General features: G+C 43.0%; 1 protein-coding gene across 3 annotated transcripts in view; it reads left to right on the top strand.

The window, feature by feature from the left end:
* The window catches only part of TEDC1 (tubulin epsilon and delta complex 1), a 75,931-nt gene that overhangs the window by 34,673 nt on the left and 18,384 nt on the right, over positions 1–22,874 (top strand). For all 3 annotated transcript variants that reach the window (XM_035537938.1, XM_035537939.1, XM_035537940.1), the window contains exons 6-7: positions 14,871–14,957; positions 19,465–19,677. In XM_035537938.1, the coding sequence (XP_035393831.1) occupies positions 14,871–14,957; positions 19,465–19,677 (300 nt within the window). The remainder of the gene's footprint in view (positions 1–14,870; positions 14,958–19,464; positions 19,678–22,874) is intronic.

Genomic DNA, 22,874 nt, shown 5'->3' with positions numbered 1-22,874 from the left:
ATGTTGTAACTACTGTTCTAATTAAGGACACCTTCACCTATTGTGCTTCAGTTTCTTGAAAGGAAAAAAAAAATACTTGGAATTTCACAAGTGGACCCGCATAGAAAATATGACAAACTTCAATTGCATAGTGGTTTGTGAGTATTTGTGCATTTGTGTTTTTTTTGTATTTTCCGTGCATATTCTGAAATCTCTCCGTGATAATCTTCATAGAGATTAATCTTATTAAATGTTATGCTAGGCTCTGTGTGAGCTCTTTGTAGAAAGACTGTAGCATGAACATAATTTCAGTGTGGGGAGCAGCTGTGTTCCTTTGAATGAGATCAGAAAGGTGGAGAACAACCTTCCCCAGAGGAATACAAAGGTCCGTGACACAATTCTCGGAGCAATAGGGCGGAAGAGACAGCCAAGCCCCAAAGGATCTGCACACAATGAGATTTAGAGTTACTCTACACACTGCAAGAATAAACCCGGTTTGAATTGTTGGTGGCTTCTGACCGTTTGCTAAATCTGCTTGCAGGGCTTCAGGTGACCAGAATCTTTAAACTCTGGCATTGCTGAATTTTATTTTCAGAGCAAAAAGGTTGATATATTCTGTACCAAGAGTATTTTTTTCTTTTCTGTTTACTGAACTTTTTCAAGGTACAAGTTTTTTTTAAACCAATGCTTCAAAAGTTTTACCTGTTTTTAAGCAAGTCTGTTTTCATCGGTGGTTGCTGCTAGGTGCATCTTAATTTCTTTAGTGATGTAATGAGAAGAAGTTCTAGAACTGATGACCTTTACAACATTTCAGGGTTCACCAATGAGTTGTATGTTAGACACATGGACATACATGTTTTGAAAAGGTCAATTATGACAAGTGTTTGGAATTTGCATAATTACGCTCACCACAGTGCTTTGAATAAAAATAGCAAGTGCTTTGCCCTTTTAAGTGTTTTCCTCTCAGGTTTTCCTCTTGTCCTGTCTTTAACTTGCTTTCACTAAACCATTCCAACGTTGAGGAATACTGGGAACACGGACTGTGTCAGGAGTCCCAGCTGCAGGCTCTGAACAGGACGAGGAAAATGGGAGCAGGATGGACAGAGCTGCTTTGCTCTGGCTCTCCTGCAGTGAAGTCAGACGGGAGCTGGAAGAGACGCCCCTGGACCACCTGTGGTTAGGTGGGGCCTTGGGGATGGTTGTTCTGATAATGAATTCAGGTTATCTGGGTGAAAAAAGACCCAAGTGAGGCCCCAAAGAGATGCTATGCCAGGAGGTGTTGAATATGGATGGGAAGGTAAGGGCCAGAGAGGAGAGTTAGGGCAGAGAGGCGTGAATGGCAAAGGTGAATCTGTGTAGAGACCCGAGTTACATGTCTGGCACTTGGCAGGATTCTGAGAAATTCCATGCCTGCAGGCAGATATTTCATCCCCCTCTAGCAATGGTTGAGTGGGCAACCAGTACTGCAGTGCACAACCTGCTGCTGCTGCTAGATAGTCGGTTCATGCCTGAGTGTATCTTGTATCTCTAGAGATTGTGATCCTGCAGATAATCAATGGATAACTCTGATGCTGCAGGAGGAATTTTCAAAAACATATTAAATATATATATATATATATATATATATATTAATAGCCCAAGTTAGAGGGGAGAGAAGATGATGCGGTGTAATGAGTAGTGTTTCTTCAGTTGTAACTTTTATGGTATCTTATCCCAGAACTGTTTTTATCATTTTTAGAGCAGAGTGTCTTGTTTCCAAGTTATAACTGCAATGAAGAAAGTGGTTGCTGAAGGTGAAGTGGTAAGAGTAGGAGAATCCTTGCCAGAGGAAGGAAGCCTTCGTGGCGAAGTCAGTGGAGCTTTGTCCTGAAGATCACAGTACTTCTGTGCGTCTGGGTTCAAGGTACACTAGGCAAGTTACTTAAACTAGACTTTCCATGGTGTGCCACTGATGGGATGTTTCCTGGCTTTCATGTGCCCAGTTTGATGCTCAGGGATATGATTTGTAGAAATGTTGAGTAGCTGCTTCTGAACTTAGTGTAGGCCCTCTGCTTTAGAGCCCTTCAAGATTTTGGCAGTGCTGGCATCGTCGTCTAGAAATGTCAGATTTAACCCCAAATGGTCTTCATAGCACACAGCTCTACTGAAGTATTAGAGTGGATCCTGGATTCAGTGGTGTTAATGCATCCTGAATCCTGAGCCAGCCGCATCGATTCTTCACTGGAGCTGATCAGCAGAGGCCCCACACCATGGTTGTGCTGGCTCAGGAACTAACTTGATCAAAACTACCTAAAGCATCTCTGCAAGCTGTTGAATTGAGTTAGGCAGATGTATCCATGAAGTGCTTTATAATAATTTTTAAATTTTCTGGAAATCAGGTCTCAGAAGTCTCAGTTAAGGTATCCAAAAGAAAAAGAAACGTTTTACTTTCATCTCTTTGCTTTCGTTTTCCATTTGTAAAACGACAATAATACTAACCTCTCATCTCACATGGGTCATTAGGAAAGATAACTTGTTTATGCAGAAGATAAGAAATTCTGCCTTCAGAATGGGATTTCAGTGATGTATGGCAAATAAGTCCGTGGCTTTCCTCTGAAGAATAGGCAGAATAATATGCAATTTAAAGAAAGGAAAAGCAACCGGCTGTTCTGTGACCTCAGTGAGACAGGTGATGAAGGGAAATATTTTGGTCACATAATGCTAGGCCTTAAAGCCATGGGAGGGTCAAATTAATGTTATTCAGGTAGCTTGAATTCTGACAGCTTTTAACTTTGAATGCTTCGGTTTCCAACCATAGCAGTTATCTTAGTGGACTGTGCATTAAAAGTGTAAGGCGTACTACCCTGCGCTCTGAACAACACCGTCAGTCAAAGCCAATGCTTTTTTCTCCCCTCCATGTTAAATTACTTAATGTTTTGTGTTGTTGTTCCAGCCACTTTAGACGTTTTATATGCATGGTTGTCAGATTGTTGAGAACTAACATGGGGGCTGACACATTAATATTGCAGAGGAGAGCAGACCTTACAACATACTGAATTATATAGCGCCAGCTCTAGCACCTAAATGCAGGAGGCCTGGAGGCTCACTCAGGAAATCTCAAGGGAGCTGAATGATCCAAAGCACAGGAATTTTGACGGTGGTTTTTCAAGTGAGAAAGAATGGAGGCCGTGCAGTTGGATTTAATATGAGCATCACCTGCAGACTCAAATGAAATATAGCATCTGTGGTGCTGTGCAATGAGCTGGGTCAGGAGCCTTCTGGAGTGCATCAGCGATGCCAATAGGCTGACAGAGCAGGGTGCTGCTCTCCTGTTGGTGTCCTGATGCAGTTAAGCTGAAGGATAAAGCAGGAACTGGCTTTAAACCCCCACGGATTATGGTGGTTGAAAGATTTATTTTCTACATATCTCTAGTTTGGTCTTTTGGTGCTGTGACAACAGGAGCAGAGTGCCTGCTGCGGGGCTGTGCTCTGTGAAGTTTGGCACGTGGGGATGTGCAGAGCTTCAGGGCCTGCAGGGAGGATGAGCTCTGTGTGCTAGGAAACACATTTTCCTTCTGTGCGAGGATGTTCAGCGTTGGGACTGCCTAGATCACCTTTAAAATCTACGGTACTTATTATTTATTGTTGCTTTTCTCAGAGAGAGCTCTGTTGGCTTGAGGTTTGGTACATTGGAGGTTGTAGAAATTGAAAAAAGCTGTTGTATTTTATTTCTTCCAGCTATGTACATGCAAGCCCTGCCTTACAATTACTGGAGCAGCAGTGGATAGTGTTTTACAAATGGGATGACATGGTTGTTGTCATGTATTTCCTACAGAGTAGGAGAGTGGCTACTGAGAAAACAATTTAAAAATAAAATCAAGAACACTTGGTGATTCAGATAACATTTTTTCCTTCTCTCATTTTGTTGTAAGGAAAGAATAAGTGCCAAGAGAGCAAAGAGGTTGTCAGTGACAGCATGTGCTGCCCACCTTGTGCTGCATGGAAAGAACAAAGAATTTTATTTCTGCCTTATTTTAATGACTCACTCTATGGAAGGAGGGGGGGAGGTTGCTGTGTCATTTTCCTCTCGAAATTCCACAGACGATTAATTTTCAGTTCATTTGCTGACATTTATCACATAAAACGTGGCTTGTCATAGTAGTTACTAAACCCTGTTGGAAACGGTGGATCAGATTCATTTGCAAAAATGAGGCAGAGCAGATGCAACCCTTGTCGTACATCTAAAATCAGGAAGAATTAGAGGTCAGAAGGCTTCAAAGCTGCTTTTATGCAGTGTCTACTTGTAGCTGGGTTCCTGGTCCTTTTTAAGAAAGTGAAAGGCTCTGGCCAGCTGAGCATCGTAGAAGCAAGAACAATCAATTAATGTCAGATAATGTACGTTGATCTTTCTAAGGCAAATTTGAGTCAATTTTAGAAGGGATAATTTTTTTTGGGGAAAAAAAAAAAAGTTGAGTATGAATGAGCTTGCCTTTGAATGCTTTGTGTGCACTCCTGTTGGGGCAGAGCACAGAGCCGGTGTCCTGGGTGAGGATTTCCTCTCCCTGCCTCCCTGGCTGTCCCTGTTGCCTTGATGCTGGAGGTTTTGCCCCCTCCTGAAGCAGTGGGAAATTGGCTTCCAGCTCTTGTCTGGAAGATAGCAGGGAGTATCTGTGAGTCAGGAAGTAGCTGGAAGTCAGGGTGGAGGTTTGAGGTTGGTGATAGGAGACGGGATGACTGTGTAGCCATGGGAGAGTTAATTTAGGGAGGATGGAGAGGCTAGAAATGTATGGAGTGACTCTTCCTCATGCTGTAGAAAGAAAGAAACCTCTGTAGGAGTAAAACCTTGCTTTAAATCCCAAAGAATAAGTATGATCAAAACAATCCCCTCTGTGTTCCTCCTTTCCTGCCAACTGTCTGCAGTGTCAGTGGTTTCCTGCCCATCTGATGCCTGCTGTTACTGCTGGTTCAGTCCTGCCTGCTCTGGGACAGGCACTTCCACCTCCGCAGTCCCCTCAGATCCTGCTGGTGGTTCCCTTTCAAAGCCATGCGGAGTGTCCCATCCCAGAAGGAGGCAGAAACACGTAATTAAAGAGCTTTGAAAAAGGCAGGTAGGGGCAGAGAATGTGCCTGTGTTTGGGTATCACTAAGGGAAAATCCTTGTTTCCGTATAGCCAAGTCGGTTAGAGATGGGCTGGATAAGTGGATGGTAACGGGGATGGAAAATTGGGCTGGTTTGCAGGCAATAAAGAGCATTTTGGGCATGGCAGTCGATGCGCTGGAGGGCAGGGCTGCCACGCAGAGGGACTGAGATAGGCTGGAGAAATGGGATGAGGGGAGCCTCAGCAAGCTCAGTAAAGGCTGGGGGTGGAAAAATCCCTTGCAGAGGTCAAGCTGGGAGCTGGTTGTTTAATTAGTAGCTTTGGATCAGCTCTCCTCAAAGGTGCTCTGGGACAGGAGAAGGGGCAGTAGACATAAGTGGGAACAGGAGATATTCCGGCTGGATGGAGGCGAAAAAATTGCCGTGAGGATGGTCAAACTCTGGGGGCAGATCCTGGAGAAAGGGAGACATCTCCGTTGTTGGAAACGTTCAGAACTTGCTGGGCAGAGCCTTGAGCATTGTGTTTTCAGTAGGATGTTGGGTTAGAGACCTCCCGAGGTCCATTCCCATCTACGTGGTTCTACTTGGCAGCTGACAAGCAGTTTGTTTGCTTCTTACCCTCAGCTCTGAATCATTCAGTTGTTGAACTCTGTACCCGGCTTCACTTTCTCAGTGCCCCTTCTTGGGAAGGATGCTTTATTTTTTTTTTTATTACTCCAGACAGTTTTAGTGCTAAAATATTTCTTTAGATATTTTTTTAAGCAAGGTGGCCTCTGGCTGCAATTAGTGTCCCGTTGGAAGAACTGGCAGCATTATATAGCAACACTAAAGCAAATCATTCTACCTCATGGCATTATTACCTTGATCTGAAAATTTCCCCAGGCTGCAATTTGTCACTAATATTGCCTTCAGCTAAACTTATCCATACAAAAAAAAAAAAGTTAATAGAGCTGCAGTTCTGGAGTTGCCATCACCATTTTTTTTGGATGAATTATTACTTAGTATATTTTATTGACCAAGCCCATAGAGTTCTTGGTCCTTGAAAAACGATGCAGTGGTTCATCACGGACTCCATAAATTGTTGGGCTGTGTAGCAGCAATATCTTACTCTCCTGCGCCGTAAGAAAGGAAGGTATCTCTGAAACACTGTAGATGCGTACTGCACTGAGGTAGGAGTTGCACTGTGTGGATTGACTGATACAGACGCATTGCTGTGATTCCCAGACAGAAAAACTGATTTGATGACACCTAGTTTTATTGTGGCTTTTGTGCTTTTGCTTGTTTTATGCCACACTTAACAGAATTTGAATGCTGTGACAGTGACATACTGTAATGTATAATTTTACCTGAGACAATGCAGCTGGAATTAATAAATTGGAGAGACAAGGTTGAGGTGCTTTGTCATCAGCTGGTGCTGGGTAATGCTTTCTTGATCGAAGCGTAAGCTGCTTGCGGAAATTCCCATTTGCCACTGGGTCAGGAGGAGTTGGTATTCAGGGGCGTGTGTGGTGTGAAAGGTGTCTTGCCTCCACATTAACAGCAAAATATGCTGTCTACTTCATTGTGGTGTCTCTTAACCTTCCTTGGTAAGAGCCTTTGGATTCAGAGTTGCTTACTTGCTGCTATTCTTTGGTGATGGCTTTTGAAAGGGTCTCAGTGGTCCAGCCCAGAGGATCTTAACTGAGGTACTGGGCCCTGAAGGAACAAATTAAATCTCAGGAAACAAAATCTTAAGGTGAGGAGCTGTAAAACTCATAACCCATCTCTTGAATTGTGCCTTGAAGCTAACAGTAGCCACTAGAGTGCAGAGCGTTTTTATAATATGCTTGTGGAGTCATTGCTGCTGCTGTTTCCATCTAGAAAAGAAACCAGTTATTAGCTTCTAACAGAAAAGGGATTCCAGGCTTGTCACTTTCTTCTTGTGCCAATGTATGGCTGTTAACGAAGGCTGATCCTGAAATGCCACTGAGCTATGATGGTCTTTGGATCGTTAGCTGGGACCTCTGTTATCTTGGACACTGAGCACTGCCTGGTCCATCACTTCCAGTCCCCTGTACAGAAGGACTCAACCTTAAGGCCATGCTTATGTCTCTGGAAGTGTCTGATAGAGTCCCATTTTCTCAGTGTAGGTTGCCCCTCTTGGACCAAACGGATGCATTCAGACCAGTCTGCCTGGTACGTTGGGTACCCTCCCTTGGGTATCTCAATGCAAAATGCCTGCTTTGCTTTCTTCTAGTTCAGCCTGGGCTTCCGCTGCCTCAAAACACCACCTAACCCACCTGGAAAGTCAAACAAAGTAGGGCTATTGTATTCTCTAGGGTAATGCTAGTTAAAGAAGCAAACTGCAGTTAAATTCATGTATTCCATTGGCTTTGCTCACAGCTGAGCTGTTACTGTAGAGCTGAACTGAACCGAAATCTGTTTTTATATGTATCTTTTTTTTTTTTTTTTTTTTTGAGGTGAGAAAGCAACTCAGATTAGGAGGAGACTGGTAGAAATTTTTTAATAGCCTACTAAAATTACACATAATGGTCCAACTGAACATAAAGTTAGTTTTAACTTAGTTCTACTAGCAGGTATCTTCTTTTTTTTTTTTCTGAACCAAGGAAATAGAACTATAAAACCAGCTGTTACTCACGCTTTGCAAGTGTTTTCAGAGTTGTGGTTCTTTTAAACATGTTTGTCACTTAACTTGAAGGACTGTGTTAAGATGAAGAGAAATCAATTGACGTAAGGGAGACTAGTGGACTTTAAATGAGTAGTTTCTCTAGTCAATAATGCATATATTAAGATGTGTGAAAATACCTGCATGCATGATAGGCTGTGATGGCTTGTCGAAGAGCTAGGCTGGGAGAAACTGATTTCATATCCAGTTGATAAGCTCATGCTAATCTGCATATCAACTAACTTTTTGTTGTTTAAATAACACAAGTATCCTGCCCTAATTCTGGGTCTCCAGCGGTGAAGGCCATTCTTCAAGTTCCTTTCCCTGTCCTTGGGTGAGAGTTGCGTTTTGTTTAACATTTATGCTGGTTAGCACCGAGAGGTTGGGTTTTGGCTGCTGTGGGCTGCAGACCCTGACACGGAGGACGTCTGTTGGTAAGCCCTGTCCCTGACAAGCTGTCCCTTGAAGCAGAATTGGGGGAGCCCTGGTTGTCACTGCTCATCATTCCAAGGTTCAGGACCACCAAGGACTTTGGCCTCTGAGCCCCTTTGGGACCAGCAATGGTACCCTCTGAGAACAGGTGAACCCATATGGAGAAGCCCCAGCAGGAGGGTGAGGCATCGGTACAGAACTTGTGCTACGCGGTCCTTTATTTTGAAGAGAAGTCATGAAAGCTCGAGGGGAGGGAAAAATGCCAATCTCGGCTTAGTAGGTGTTTGGCAATGCAAACTGGTTTTAAAAAGCCGTTTCTTCAGCTTTATGCAAGGGTAGCGTTTTTGTCTATTCACTGCCAAACGCAGGATAAGGATCTTAAGGAAGGACACAGTAGATAGACATAATAAACTGGTGGCAAAGATAGATGGGGTAATAAAGGGGGAAGGGTGAAACCAAAAAGCTAAATTTCCCTGTTGACGATAGCACTGATAGCTACCACACGCACAAAAGGGACATGCTCTTCTGCATGGGGTAATAACATCCAGTAACATCCAGTGTGGGAACATAATAGAGAAACGGGGATATCAGAACTGTTCAGAAATGTAGCATTCAGTTCTGAATTTATTGAATTTAAATGAGTTTAAAAAGTGGTTTAGAAATGACTCGTTTCTATTTCTGCGTGCATTTTTGTGGTCTGTTAAAAATACAGTAAAATGGGCAAGTATACAGGGGGAAGAAAAAAAGAAAAAGCTGAATATGGATAATGCTTTCTTCTATGTACAGAAACAGTCTGAATAAAATCAGATGAGTAATGGTCTTTCTTTGATACCAGCTATGTGGGGGTACTGGATAGCAGTACAATATGAACAGCTGTCAAGCAGTACTGTGATATAATTTGATGTTGTCCTTTGAAATCCTCTGGCTGACGTTTCTTAAAGTAAATTGTGATTTTTGGTACCCACTGAATGTGCTTCAACTGACCTTCCGTTCCAGTAAAGGTACTTAGTACTGCCTGGAAACTTGGCTGCTCAGGTATGCAAAGTTACATGCCCAAAATCAAAAATACCTTTGGGGAAGAAAACGTGTACTTCTATTCTCATTCATCTTGATCTTGGCTGTTGAAGTATAAAACTTGCACTTCAAGCTTTTTTCCTGATCTTTTTGCCGGGTGTTTAATATGTGCCATATCCTCAGGGAAAAATGCAAAGTGGTCCGTTCATTGACCTGCTCCCCTGCAAGTGATTGCCACCGTTAGTACCTCCTAGTTCATTGCCTATCAATGTGAAATGTGCAATTTTTATGTGCCAAATGCCTCATTTTGTTTGCTCTAAATCCCATTTTCTTTCAGTTTCATTTTAAACAGATGTTTTCTAAATCCGTCCACAAATAGCAATTATGTTTTATAATGATGATCGTTGTCACTTAAGTTTTTAACTAGTGGTTTGATTCCCTGCTCTCAGCAATGTAAAACTGAGATAACTCAATTGAAGTTCAAGCCGTGGTGGTATAAAACTGGTGCTGCTGAGTGGAAAAGTTAGGTCTTTTATTTCAGGTTTTTGGAGGTTTTGCAAATTTCCTAGCATCTGGACTTATGCTCTTCATCCAAAGCTGCTCTATTTTAGATTTTACTTACTTTTATTTTCAGAAGATCCAAATTGGATCTTTTCTTGCACCACAGGGGAAAAAGAAAATCTGCCGTTACAATTCTGAAGTGGTGATGATAAATACCTGCTCCTGCAGCCACAGGGTACCTTTCCCTGTCCTATTAGAGTTTTGGTCAAGGTCCCTTACGGGGTCCGTAGCTGGCCATGGGAGAAGTGCTCATCCACCTTTGTCATCCAGGAGCCTTTCTGATCCATGTGCCTTGTGATAGTTGGGTTGCAGCATTTCTCCTGCTCTTTCTCAACCCTCAACAATATTTCTCTGCCTGTGAAATGACTTGAACAGATCTTTATTTGCCTTGTGGCTAGAGGCTGCCTATTGGTCTGTTGGTTTTTGCTCCTCAGCTCCTTGTACTTCACAGTACTGCAGCGTGACTTGCTAGTTTTCAGGTCTATTTATTTTAGCTTCAGCCTTCAAGGGATGTATTGAATGTTTTAAACCAGATTTGCTTCTGGAGAAATCACAATGTGGAACTGAATCTTGTAGCACTGTGTCCACCTACGGTGCTGATTTTTGTCCCAGCCTGAGATGGGTACGATATCAAGATTTTCTCTGCATTTTGGTGAAGGGGTTCCAAAACTTTGCCCTGCTAATGTGTGATGCAGGGTGTATGTGCTGTCCTAAACAAAATGTTATCCACCTAACAGCCTGCCTGCTGAGGGGCTCTCATTTGTCTAGGTTTGCTTATTTCTGGTAAGGGAGTTTTGTATGGGAAGCATAAGGGATGAAGCTGGGCTGTATTTTTTTTTTTTTCATCTGGTGTTTGGTTAGGTGCATCCACCTTTACCAAGAGCGTTCACCCTTTTCTTGCATTCTTGGGAAGGAACTTCTTATTTTCTCTCACAGTTCTTAGTTATTCAGAAATAGTATTCAGTTTTCCAAAATTCAAGTTATTCAGAAATAGTATTCAGTTTTCCAAAATTCAAGTCGAATAAAACCATTTCCATTTTAAACAGAAGCATGAAACGATCTTTTGATACCTTCCCCATATAAGCTTTCATACCAGGCTTCCAAAACCTGGCATATTCCAGCTCTGTCTTGAGCCCTGAGTCATCCTTGAGAGATGTTGGCATTTGGAGTGAGGTTTTGCAGTGAGCTGGAGCCCAATGCAAGTTGTCTGTCTACAGTCACGCGTGAATAGGTGATGAATCAGCAGTCTGTTGTCTCTGAGCCAAGAAACATAATTTATTGTTGAAAGCTTGTTTTGTGTGTGTGTTTCTAACAATGGGATGACTTTCTGAATATTTAGACAAAGCAATTTTTGATTAAAAATACTTTTTGCTGTGGTATGATAGTTGAATTATGGTCTGTGGGCAATGGAGATGAAATGCTTGTTGCGGGGAGCTCTCTGGAAATTAGCCTATGAACAGGGTTCATTATGCTGCAAATTATTAAATATTGATTTCTGTAACAGTCTGCAGGCATCAATGAATTCAGCAATATGCTCGTAAATAATATGAAAAAGATTAATATCTCAACAGAAAAGGTAATTTCAGATATGTTTAAATAATGACTTTTGGTGCAAGTTAGATATGTGGTTACCAAGGAGGATTTTTGGCCTATTGCTGAGTATCCAAAACCACCCGGAGGATACCGTTACCTCTGTCTGTTGCAGCTCAGTTTCCCAAAGGTCCTTGGGCTGGGTTGGATGCCGAGGGTTTGTCTATGGAGCTCCCACCTGCACTTCAGGGGATGCTGGCATGTTCTGTACACCGCTCGTTTTCATCTGTATGGCTCTGAGCTTTCCTGGCAGAGTGCTCTGAAGCGTCTCAGTTAAGCACAGTTTAGCCTCTACCGAAAAGCTGTTGCTTGCAAGTCGTTCGCACCACTGATGGATTCCTTACAATGGTTTAGAGAAGTTGTTACTGCAGAGCATTTTCTCTGTGTTCATTACGAGTCACTTCTCCAGAGATTTGCAATTTGAATTTGTCATTACCTTTTCTCTCAGTGTAAGTATTTTAGAGCAGTGACTTCATCCAGGAAAAAAAAAAAAGGAAATTGCTTTTGTCTTAATTGTGTGGAGGGAGACAATTTTCATACGCTATCCCTAAGCATCATTTAGATAATTGTGTGAAGCACATTTTTGACTTACCGCTTCACTTTGATCATGAGACAAAAATTAGTGGTCTTCTGCAGATGTTATCTTTAAATTTCATTAGGAGGGATGATAACGTCTGGGTCCTTAGGTCAGTGAAAATGAGACAGCTTTAGCTGCAGTTTGTGGATTTGTCTTGCATTTTGAGGTGCTTACAGAGCAGCAGGAGTGGAACTGCTCATCGATGCGTCTGTGTGAGCTGTTATTGGTACTAAGAAAACGTGTGCCATTGACCTCAAATTTGCAAAATGCATGGTTTAGTTAAAGAACAAAAAATGCTCATTAGAAGCTTGAGTAAAGGATGAGGCTTGGGGGAAAGAAGCTGGCTGGCAGAAAGCTGTTCATTTGCCAAGTGCGGGTGAAAGCCAGTCATGCCTGGGTCACGCGGGGACTGTCCTTGTGCCAAATTAATGGCATGCAGATATGCAGTCTGACGTCCCTCCCCACCTCAAACGCTTTTATGGTTTTGATAAGGTATTTCAAGGATATTTGTACAACGTTGGTTTTTATTGTGTTATGCTTTATTCTGTGCTGCAGTAACATCAGGGTCTTGCAAGACCTGTAAAAAGAATGGCATGGGATATGGGATATGCCATCAGGGAGCAGTGCCATCCAGTCCTGGGGCAGAAACTGAAAAGTTGGATATTGCAGGCTGCTTAACACTGGCACAGAGCTTTCCAGCTAGATTGAAAGCCATCCCCCCTAAAATCAGCAGTGTAGTCATCCCATTACAGATTTATGGCTGCAACAACCTAGCGCAGGGTTGTTGGCCTGATATTTCTGAGGTGGTAGTATCTTAGTGAAAGGTGAGGATGCAATAGGTAAGTGAGCCAGATGGCTGCTTTCCAGTGAGCTGGTTGGGTATTGCATGACTAATGGCACAGTTTAGAAAAAACAAACAAAAGATCCTGAAAGTCCTTAGCTTAGGAGACTGCTCAGGAAGCTTTGATTGCTGTTAAGGTCAGTTAACTCCAGCAGGTCATTTACAGAACCGTGTTCTTTCAGTTGTGATGGGAAAGCAAGTGGCATGTGGCTTTTTTCCTAAGCTTTTCCTTTTTTTTTTTTTTTTTTTTTAAGGCTTACAATGAAAAATTCCCCTTTCTAGTCTTCAGTCCTCTTTAGCTGTCACGAGACATGCTTGGACTGCAGTCACGTACAGCTCATGACCACGTTACAAAGCTACTTTAAAATCAAGTAACGTTAGCTGTAGCTTGAATAATTAATCAGGTCTTTATCTGGGTTTATTGCCAGCGTCACATCCTATAAGGTAAGCCATTTGTGCTGCAGATACACCTAAGAGTAGGAAAAATGAGACAAACCCATTCTTCCACCTTTCATGTAACAGCTGAGCTTGAAACTAGCAGAGTCAGTAAGTGTAATGCCAAGTGTCAGCTGTGCGAACAAATGTGTAATAATTGTATTTTGGATCCAGCAGTGTTTTAGAGGAAACTGTTCATAATTTCCAGCAGTTACTTTTGCAAGTGCACTCCCTTCTCTGATTTCTCTATCTCCAAGCTATATATGCAGAAGAAAGTTGCAAAGCCAACTCGTGCTTTGCAGTTACTTCAGTGATATGGTATGTAGTAAGTAACTAACCCCAAGAAAGCTGGCAGAAGTCAGCTGTCTGCATAAGGCAGGTGTAGTTTTACTGATCTCGTGCTGATCATCCTTTTCAAGAGACTGGTTACTGTTGGTGTGTTTCTTAAAAAGTTGCTGGTGATGTCAGATCGGTATTAAAACTGTTTGAGTATATGGCCAATACTGAAGCTGGTAAGCTCGGGTTTATTCTTAGGTTGTTCACCTCTCATTCTTTCCAAGCATTTTGGCATTACTGATACATAAATAGTCTTGGAATGTCTCTCTTTCTATATACATGTGTGCATACATGCATGCTGTATATATAATTACAAAAAATGTATAACTGTGTAGGTAGAACATAATCTCTCACTTCTTCAAGTACTGTCAGGTAAGTGGAGTTCCTCATGCAGCAAATCAGACAGTTTGGTTTTATAAAACGTATAATGTTTTTAGAAGGAGTTCCTCTGTGCTGTTTCAGAGCATCAGAGATCCACTCAGTTTGAGCGGTCAGAATATGGGACAAAAGGTTTTGGGGGAGGAGGTAGAGAGGAATGAAGATACTGTAGTTCTGACTTTTCCCCAGGTGTGGGAGCAGATGGAAAGGAGCTGTACTGGAGCAGTAGGGATGCCTGTATACCACAGTTGGGGTCATTACTATTGAGTATGAGGAGATCTATGATACTCATAGATCCTCGTACTCCTCTACTCTATTGAGTATGAGGAAATCTACGTTTGCAAATATCTTAAGTGTGGGAGACAGTGGGATTTGGCCAATCTCTTTTCAGTGGTTTGTGGGGACAGGACAAGGGGCAATAGTCAAAAAATGGATCACAGGAAGTTCCGCACCAACATGCGAAGAACTTCTTCACGGTCAGGGTGACAGAGCACTGGGACAGGCTGCCCAGGGAGGTTGTGGAGTCTCCTTCTCTGGAGATATTCAAGGCCTGTCTGGATGCCTACCTGGGCAGCCTGCTGTAAGGAACCTGCTTTGGCAGGGGGGTAGGACCTGATGATCTCTTGAGGTCCCTTCTAACCTGTGAGATTCTGTGAATGGGCATGCGTCTAGGTGTTAATATATCAGAATTCTGACTCCTTAATACTTCGAAATAATATAGAAATTCACATTCAAGTGTGGAAGCTTATGATACTTGTACATCTGGAGAGAAGAATAAATCAGTTATGTTGTGGGAGGTGTCCTCAGGTTTTCATCATGTCTGTGCAGCTGGTTTTACAATAGTCCTATAAAAAAAAAAAGTGTCATGTACCACTGACACTCTCATGGAGTTCCCTTTTTGTAATTCAGACCAAATGCCCATTTCATGTAGCTCAGAAGTGAGTAGTGTTACCTGATTTTCTTTCCTTTGTCTCTTTTCCTCTAGCTGGTACAACTTCTGGAGCTGGAAACCATGCAACTAGAAGCCTTTCTGGAGTGGAAGCAACTGGAACCGGTTTATTGGCAGTGGATGGTAATGACTCAAATGAATTTTAAAGGGTGCAGCTTTCTCAAATCTAACAAAGAGCTGACCACTTCCAAAGGCTCCTTTTAACAAAAACGCTGCAAAACTACTGTTCAGCAGCAGTTGAGAAAAAGGAAAAAAGGCCTTGGTAAAGTAAGGAATGGTTTCTTAGTCCTTCATCCCTCAGTTTTCTTGAGAAAGAATCACCCAGCTAAGCTGAAGAAATATAGGGCAGAGTAGCAACATTTCAGAAAGTTAATACAGATGAAAATGCTTGATCTTCATCTCTTTAATGTTTTTAAACATAGCATTCGTACATTTTATTAAAATTAAATGGGTTTTCAGAAGAGGGACTCTAAGCTTTATTGCAGACTTCAGAACAACTAAATTTGCAAGCAACTGATATTGAAAACAACTTCATTTTTTCCCAGCCAAACAGTGTGTTGAAATTGCCAATTTCCCCTTGAACTGTGCTGAATGATCATAAGAAAATCAATAAGCCTTTCTCTGTGCATCTTATGATTTCTGAAGTGAGTGTAAACGGTAGCATCCATCTCACTTCTCTCTACAACTTTTGCCCATTTACAGTTGCAGAAAATAATTCTTTAGAACACTGCATTAGCTGTATGAGTTTACAAAATCCTGAGAATCAGTGAGTTGACTATTAATTGCCCACATGCATTGTTCTACACTAAAAGCCAGGCAGAGGAGTGTAATATTATCTGACCTGTCTTGAATTCTTCCAGTGTAGAGCCAGTCGAATTGCCGTTAGTTGCGTGATGGTTTTTGACTTACTCATCTACCATCTTATAGGTGTTTGGAAAGCATCAGTGCTAGAATAAGCCTGTCTCCAAAGACATACAGTCAAACAGTAGGTGCAAGTGCTATGGCATTTCAGTGTACTCATCGAAATCTTTGCCTCTGACATGTTGAACAGTGTGGGAAGTACTGCGGTTGTTGGTGCTCACCTGCTTCATGGAGTTAAGTCCTAAATAAATACTTGCAAAAAACTTGACCAGTACATCTCTATTAAACAAGAGTTGAAGTGGTGGTTGAACAAAACATTCAACAGGCTGGATGGCCAAGTTGTGTTTTTTGTTGGTGATGGTTGTGTTTCCCATATGGTGTATGGGAATGAGATGTTCTTTGCGGATACAGTAGTTTTCTCTTTCCATTTTATCCATACGTTGTATTGCTGGTCTGATGGAGGGGATGATTCTTGCAGAATTATTGTCAGGTCTTCCTGGTGGCTGTGGGGAATGCATGTAACGTGTTCCTGATACAGCTTCCTTACTCTGATTACTGAACCTTTTAATACTGATGGGCATTGTCTGCTCTGCAGCCTTCCCTGTATGAGTATGTCTGAATCTAGATGCATTGGTCACGTTCCTTACTCTTAATCTTTATATAAAGTGTTCACTGGACATAAAATTACAAGTTATTTTTAGGAAGAGTGTTTCCATTCCCTTTACCCCATGCCTTGATTTTTCTGTGCCTTTACAACTTGGGGAAACTCAGCCTCTCTCTGCCTGGGTGCAGATGAACTCTGGCATGTGGTGGGGAATTGGTAATTTCAAATGAGTTCTGAAAGATCTGCCCACAAACTATTAACGCATCCTTCAGCATTTGCAAATGGAAAGTGCCTGGCTTAGTGCCTGGCTTAATGCCTGGCTTGGCTCCCAAGCTTTAATAGGGATCTACCAGCTATTGCTCTGAAGTTGGTATGTCTCTCAGACTTATCTTTGCCTGATTCAGCAGCTAAAGTTGCATGGTTCTGTAGGAAAACAACTACTTAGTATCTCCACATCTTTTCATGCTTGGTTCTCTTTTTTTAAACAAGTGCAGCAAGCTGTCAAGAGGATTTTTCTTCCATACTGTCTTAGTTCTGGGTTGTCAGATGAAATAAACATTATTATTTAAAAAAAGAAACAGCACAACTTTTCTGGATTTGATAAACCAGACATTACTGCTAAATATAGATGCTAGCCAGTTGTCTGAAGCCTGTTGTTAATGGTATTTTCTCACTAAATTTAAAGTCTGAAATTAGTTGCTTTTAGTTGTTACCAAAACATATAGAGCCAGTTTTTTACATCCCAGAAAAGAAAGATTTTTTTTTTCGGGGGGGGGGGGGGGGGGGGGGGGGGTTGGAATGTAAGGGTTTCAACTTCAGATGCGGAGCAGAAATGGAGAACTTAAGAAAATTTGAGGTAAAATAGAAAAGGGAGGACTGGGTTTTCATTTTTAACCTCAAATGTACCTGCTGCTATGCTCAGCATGAAGTATGAGATCATGAAGTTTCCTGCTGCTTGAAAGCACAGCCCCTTCCTTACCTCCTCATTTTAGGAAGTGGACCAATTTGCTTTTAAGTTAATGCACTGCAGTCAGCCTCGGGAGATCATAAATAATTTCAGCCACCAAGAATTCATGATCGGTCCCCATTAATAAAATTTTCTGAAAGCTTCAATTATATTTTAGTTTGCTGTTTTCTGGTGTAAATGTGTGTAGAAAAGATGACTTTGAATGCACATGGGGATGTGTGGCTCTGCATTACGCTCAGCTCATCCCTGAATTACGGTATGGCTCTGCTCTCCATTGCCGTCCTGATGACCTTCCCTCCTGCTTTCCCCTATTTTCTGCATTTTCTTTCTTCGTATTCTTTGCTGTTCTGCTATTCATTTTCTTCTGTGCAGTCGCATGTGCTACGCTGGATGCAAAGAGTCAGGCAGAAGGAGATGAAACAGACTCCATGAAGGCAGCAAGGGACTTCATTACCACCCCGTGACTTTGTGTGGGGAGCCTTCAGCTGCTGCTTCCACTGATGGGCTGTGGCACAGCACCCTCACTTAAAAGGGCGAGTATGTTGGCTCTTAAATGTAACATTTAAAGCAAGACAAAACAGTTGTCTTAAGCCAGAGTATGACTTAACTACAGCAACTGGAGCGACTGCAGTAATTTTACTTTAAAATTCTGCCATTAAATGAATTTCAAATTAAAGAGAGGAGGGAAAAAAAAAAAAGTTTAGTGTTATTGCTGTGCACTTTGTTAGGGTGTCAGTGTCCAGAACACACCTGTGTTATCACAGGCTGCTCCTCCAGTCCAGTTGGGGATAATTTGCAGTGCCGATGCTCTCTTAGAAAGGAGGTTTTGCAGGGTGTCTTTTGCCATTCTTAGCTATATTGCAGAGTTTTCTCATGTCAGCCCAAAACCCCCTTGCTATGGATTAAGCCAAAGTTTTGAATCTGCCTGCAGAGAAAAATCCCATCCTCTTTACAGCAACCTTATATAAAGTGAAGGCTGTTAGTTTCTAGGCTAAACAAAATTGGTTTTCATAATGTCTCTTTGTGAGCCATTCCTTCAAATTTGGGTGGTTGTTGCGGTTCCCACATGGGTTTTTCTGTCCCATTTGTCTGTGTTTAACTCCATGCACCTCACCTGTACATCAGTATTGCGGTCAGCACTTCTATCACAAAGATTCATGATTATACTCTCTGAAATGGTACTTAGCTTTATCAGAATTATGTTAGTGACTTCTGTCTGATTTTTCATATCTCTTTCAGCAGTATTGCTGCTGAGTCAGTAACTATGCATTTGTTTTTCCCTTGCTTACATGTTGACCATGCTGCTCAACTGCTGAATTTCCTCTTACTGTTTTTAGGTCACTTCTTCACTTTTGAAAGATAATTTTGAATGCTAATAATGTCCTTAAAAGAGATTATGACCTCTCCTATTTGATGTTGTCTTGGTAACAAAATGGAAATAACTGTTTAATTCTGAGTGGTGAGGCTTGGGTCCTTTAGTTATCCTGTCATGGCCTGAGGACTGTATTTGTAATTTGTGTGCTACATTGTGCAGGTGCATGTATTTCAAGGACTCTGAACTTACAGTCTTTTTTTGAGTATTTCAAATAAGGGTTGCCATTTCTGAATTCAGCTGTGGAAGTGATGGTAGAACCAGTTAGATGGCCAGGGTCAAACAGAGCTAGCAATGTTCCTGCCCAGCCTGGAGCAGACGTCTCTTGGGGTTCATTGGCTTGGAGCTGTACATGGGCACAGGTGGGCCCACGGGTGCTGCAGCTTACTGTGCTACATAGTTAATGGGACTGTCCTGAGCAGTGTGAGCACTTTTCTCTGTGCTGGTCATTGCTTTGTTACAGAAGGCCACAGAAATGCATCCAGCGTCAGAGTTTGAGAGGAAAGGGTGTATTTGGAACTACTGCAGTATTGATGATCTCTGTTCCCGACGTGTTACTTTATGCCTTAGTAATAGCAGTGGAGAGTAGCTCACAGCATGCAGTGCTTTCTAAAATAAGCTGGGTTAGCAACATAAGTTTTCTGTTAACTTACAAGTACATTAGATTGAACTAAGGAGGTTCTCTTAAAATAGCTGTGAAATTGTGGAGCAACCATATCCTGAGATGGCAGCAGTAAATTCCTAGCTGTGGATTACTGGGAAGAAGGGGAGGGGGAGAAGCATTTTAGGTCCTGCTGAAAAGTAACTTTTATTGTTTTTCCTTTAGGAAACTGTGTTAGATAATACGGCTGAAGAGGGAAATATGTGCAAGCTACAGGATACTCACACAGAGAAAAGCAGGCTGCCAAAGGTGACCTCGTGCTGCCCCTGGGCTGGCAGTCTGACTGGGCAAATCAACAAATTATCCAGAGATCTGATGGCTCTCCGCGACCAGCTACATGAGCTTGTAACTCACCGAAGGTCGACATGGGAGGAGAAGGTAAGGTTTCAGGTGGTATTTGTGATCGTTAATGACTTTTCATATCCTGTTTTTATCAGCTCTCTTGCTGCAACCCATCCCAGGGCAGCCTGCCTGTTGCTGCTCTGTGTCAGCCTTGCTGCAGATCTACAATAAGTTGTCAGTTTATGCCCACAGCATGCCAGGTGCTCTTTCAAACACAAAGTAGGCATCTGTCCCAGAGAGGCAGTGTGCTGAAACAAAGTAAGTGTTCTTGCATTTGGAAAGGATGGCATCAAAGGATAGAGGTTACAGAGGAGAGAAGGAGAAGAGAAGAGGAGGAAATCGTGGCAGCCCCTGGAGGGGACAGAGGCAGAAGTTGAAAGCGTCAGTAACGGTTATAGTGAGAAAATTAAGAGGTAGGTGTTCAGAGGGAAAGGAGGATGGGAGAGGCCAGAGCTTGTCATCTTTCACTGAGTTAGTAGTCTTTGAAATGTCTGATGGGGGAAGGAATAAGAAGGGTTTGAAACCTGTGAAGTGAGAGAAGGAACTGAGTACAAGGTTTGGTGCAAGAACAGACTGACTGTAGGAGGCTTGCTGCAGAGGAAAGTAGGTGATACGAAGGAAGTGTACGTGGTATTTGCTGGCAGAGGGGTGGGATAGGGGGGCACTGGGAAGCACCAGTTAATGTAGATGTAGGTGAATCTGAATATTAACAAGCTGAAATGAGGAGGAGATCTGATGGAGATGCAGGCATAAAAACTAGTAACTTTTTTCAGGCACAAAGAGGAAAGAAGGATGCTAAGAGAATCCATGAAACCAGTGGATGGAAAAGCGAAAGGACCAGTTGGGTCAGATAGAACAGTAACTAAACTGGCATTGTTTTGTATCTTGTATTAACTCGAGTTAATTTTTTTTTTAATTTTTAGATTGAAGCATAGGTAGATGGGATTACAAATCAGCTGACAATGAAAAGTAGCAGGTTGTCAGATCAGGAGGTGTTTGCTCAAGAAGGTCAGGGTCTTGTGTGGGAGAAGTGCATGGAGAAGGAGCTGATCCCTCTCTTCCCCTGTAAGAGGGAACTAATTGGGATCAGTTGGATAGAGACAAGTAAAAGGAACTGCTGCCCCACTCGGTGTGGGGAATTCTTCCCACAGGGCATTGGGGATACAAACAGTGTACATGGGTTCAAAATCTGTTGGACGACACATTCTTGAAAGAAGAAATCCATCAAAACCTATCAAATATACAAATGTGAATTACAAGCTTAGGAAGCTGCAGAATACAAATCGTAGCAGGCTGGGGAATATTCTGAAGAAGGATATACATATATTTGCTTTGGTCTTGTAGTCATCTCTAGGCAGTTGTCAGTTACTGTCAGTGATGGGGTACTAGACCCAGGCAGGTTCCTAGTGTGGTCCCATTTAGTTGTTTGTGTGGCAAAGTGGAGATGAATGTTGCAGGATGTCTCAGACTTTGAATTCTAAAGGTAAAGTTTCCAATATGTGATTTTCAAAGCAAGATACACTCTGACTCCTGTTATACATAACAATACATGTGCTGTTAAATATTATGTAATAATCACACAAATTTTTTATGCTTAAATTGGGAAATTAAGTCCAAGAAGGTTAACTGATGAATTCTCCATTGTACTGTGATGCTTTGATTGGATTTGGCCAGTCAAGTTCCAGCGTTACAAGGGATGAGGAAAAAGCTGAGGTGCTTAATGCCTTCTTTGCCTCAGTCCTTAGTGGCAAAACCGGTTGTTCTCTGGATACCCAGTACCCTGAGCTGGTGGAAGGGGATGGGGAGCAGGATGTGGCCCTCACTATCCACGAGGAAATGGTTGGCGACCTTCTGCAGCACTTGGATGTACGCAAGTTGATGGGGCCGGATGGGATCCACCTGAGGGAACTGGCGGAGGAGCTGGCCAAGCCACTTTCCATCATTTATCGGCAGTCCTGGCTATCAGGGGAGGTCCCAGTCGACTGGCGGCTAGCAAATGTGACGCCCATCTACAAGAAGGGTCGGAGGGTAGACCCGGGGAACTATAGGCCTGTTAGTTTGAACTCAGTGCCAGGGAAGCTCATGGAGCAGATTGTCTCGAGTGTCATCACGCAGCACTTGCAGGGCAAGCAGGCGATCAGGCCCAGTCAGGATGGGTTTATGAAAGGCAGGTCCTGCTTGACGAACCTGATCTCCTTCTATGACAAAGTGACACGCTTAGTGGATGTCGGAAAGGCTGTGGATGTGGTCTACCTTGACTTCAGTAAGGCTTTTGACACCGTTTCCCACAACATTCTCCTCAAAAAGCTGGCTGCTCATGGCTTGGACTGGCATATGCTTTGTTGGGTTAAAAACTGGCTTGATAGCCGGGCCCAAAGAGTTGTGGTGAATGGAGTCAAATCCAGTTGGAGGCCGGTCACTAGTGGAGTCCCCCAGGGCTCAGTACTGGGGCCGGTCCTCTTCAATATCTTTATCGATGATCTGGATGAGGGGATTGAGTGCACCCTCAGTAAGTTTGCAGACGACACCAAGTTAGGTGCGTGTGTCGATCTGCTCGAGGGTAGGAAGGCTCTGCAGGAGGCTCTGAATAGGCTGGACCGATGGGCTGAGGCCAACTGTATGAAGTTCAACAAGGCCAAGTGCCGGGTCCTGCACCTGGGGCACAACAACCCCAAGCAGAGCTACAGGCTGGGAGATAAGTGGTTGGAAAGCTGCCTGGCAGAGAAGGACCTGGGAGTACTGGTTGATAGTCGGCTGAATATGAGCCAGCAGTGTGCTCAGGTGGCCAAGAAGGCCAACAGCATCCTGGCCTGTATAAGAAGCAGCGTGGCCAGCAGGTCTAGGGAAGTGATTGTCCCCCTGTACTCGGCTCTGGTGAGGCCGCACCTTGAGTACTGTGTTCAGTTTTGGGCCCCTGGCTACAAGAAGGACGTCGAGGTGCTCAAGAGAGTCCAGAGAAGGGCGACGAGGCTGGTGAGGGGTCTAGAGAACAAGTCTTATGAGGAGGGGCTGAGGGAGCTGGGATTGTTCAGCCTGGAAAAGAGGAGGCTCAGGGGCGACCTTATCGCTCTCTACAGGTACCTTAAAGGAGGCTGTAGCGAGGTGGGGGTTGGTCTGTTCTCCCACGTGCCTGGTGACAGGACAAGGGGGAATGGGCGAAAGTTGCCCCAGGGGAGGTTTAGGTTGGATATTAGGAGGAACTTCTTTACTGAAAGGGTTGTTAGGCATTGGAA

The sequence above is a fragment of the Cygnus atratus genome, chromosome 8 (assembly GCF_013377495.2).
Source record: "Cygnus atratus isolate AKBS03 ecotype Queensland, Australia chromosome 8, CAtr_DNAZoo_HiC_assembly, whole genome shotgun sequence".
Taxonomy (NCBI): Eukaryota; Metazoa; Chordata; class Aves; order Anseriformes; family Anatidae; genus Cygnus; species Cygnus atratus.
Note: the sequence above shows the minus strand (reverse complement) of the source record. Positions and strands in the feature narration are given on the sequence as shown.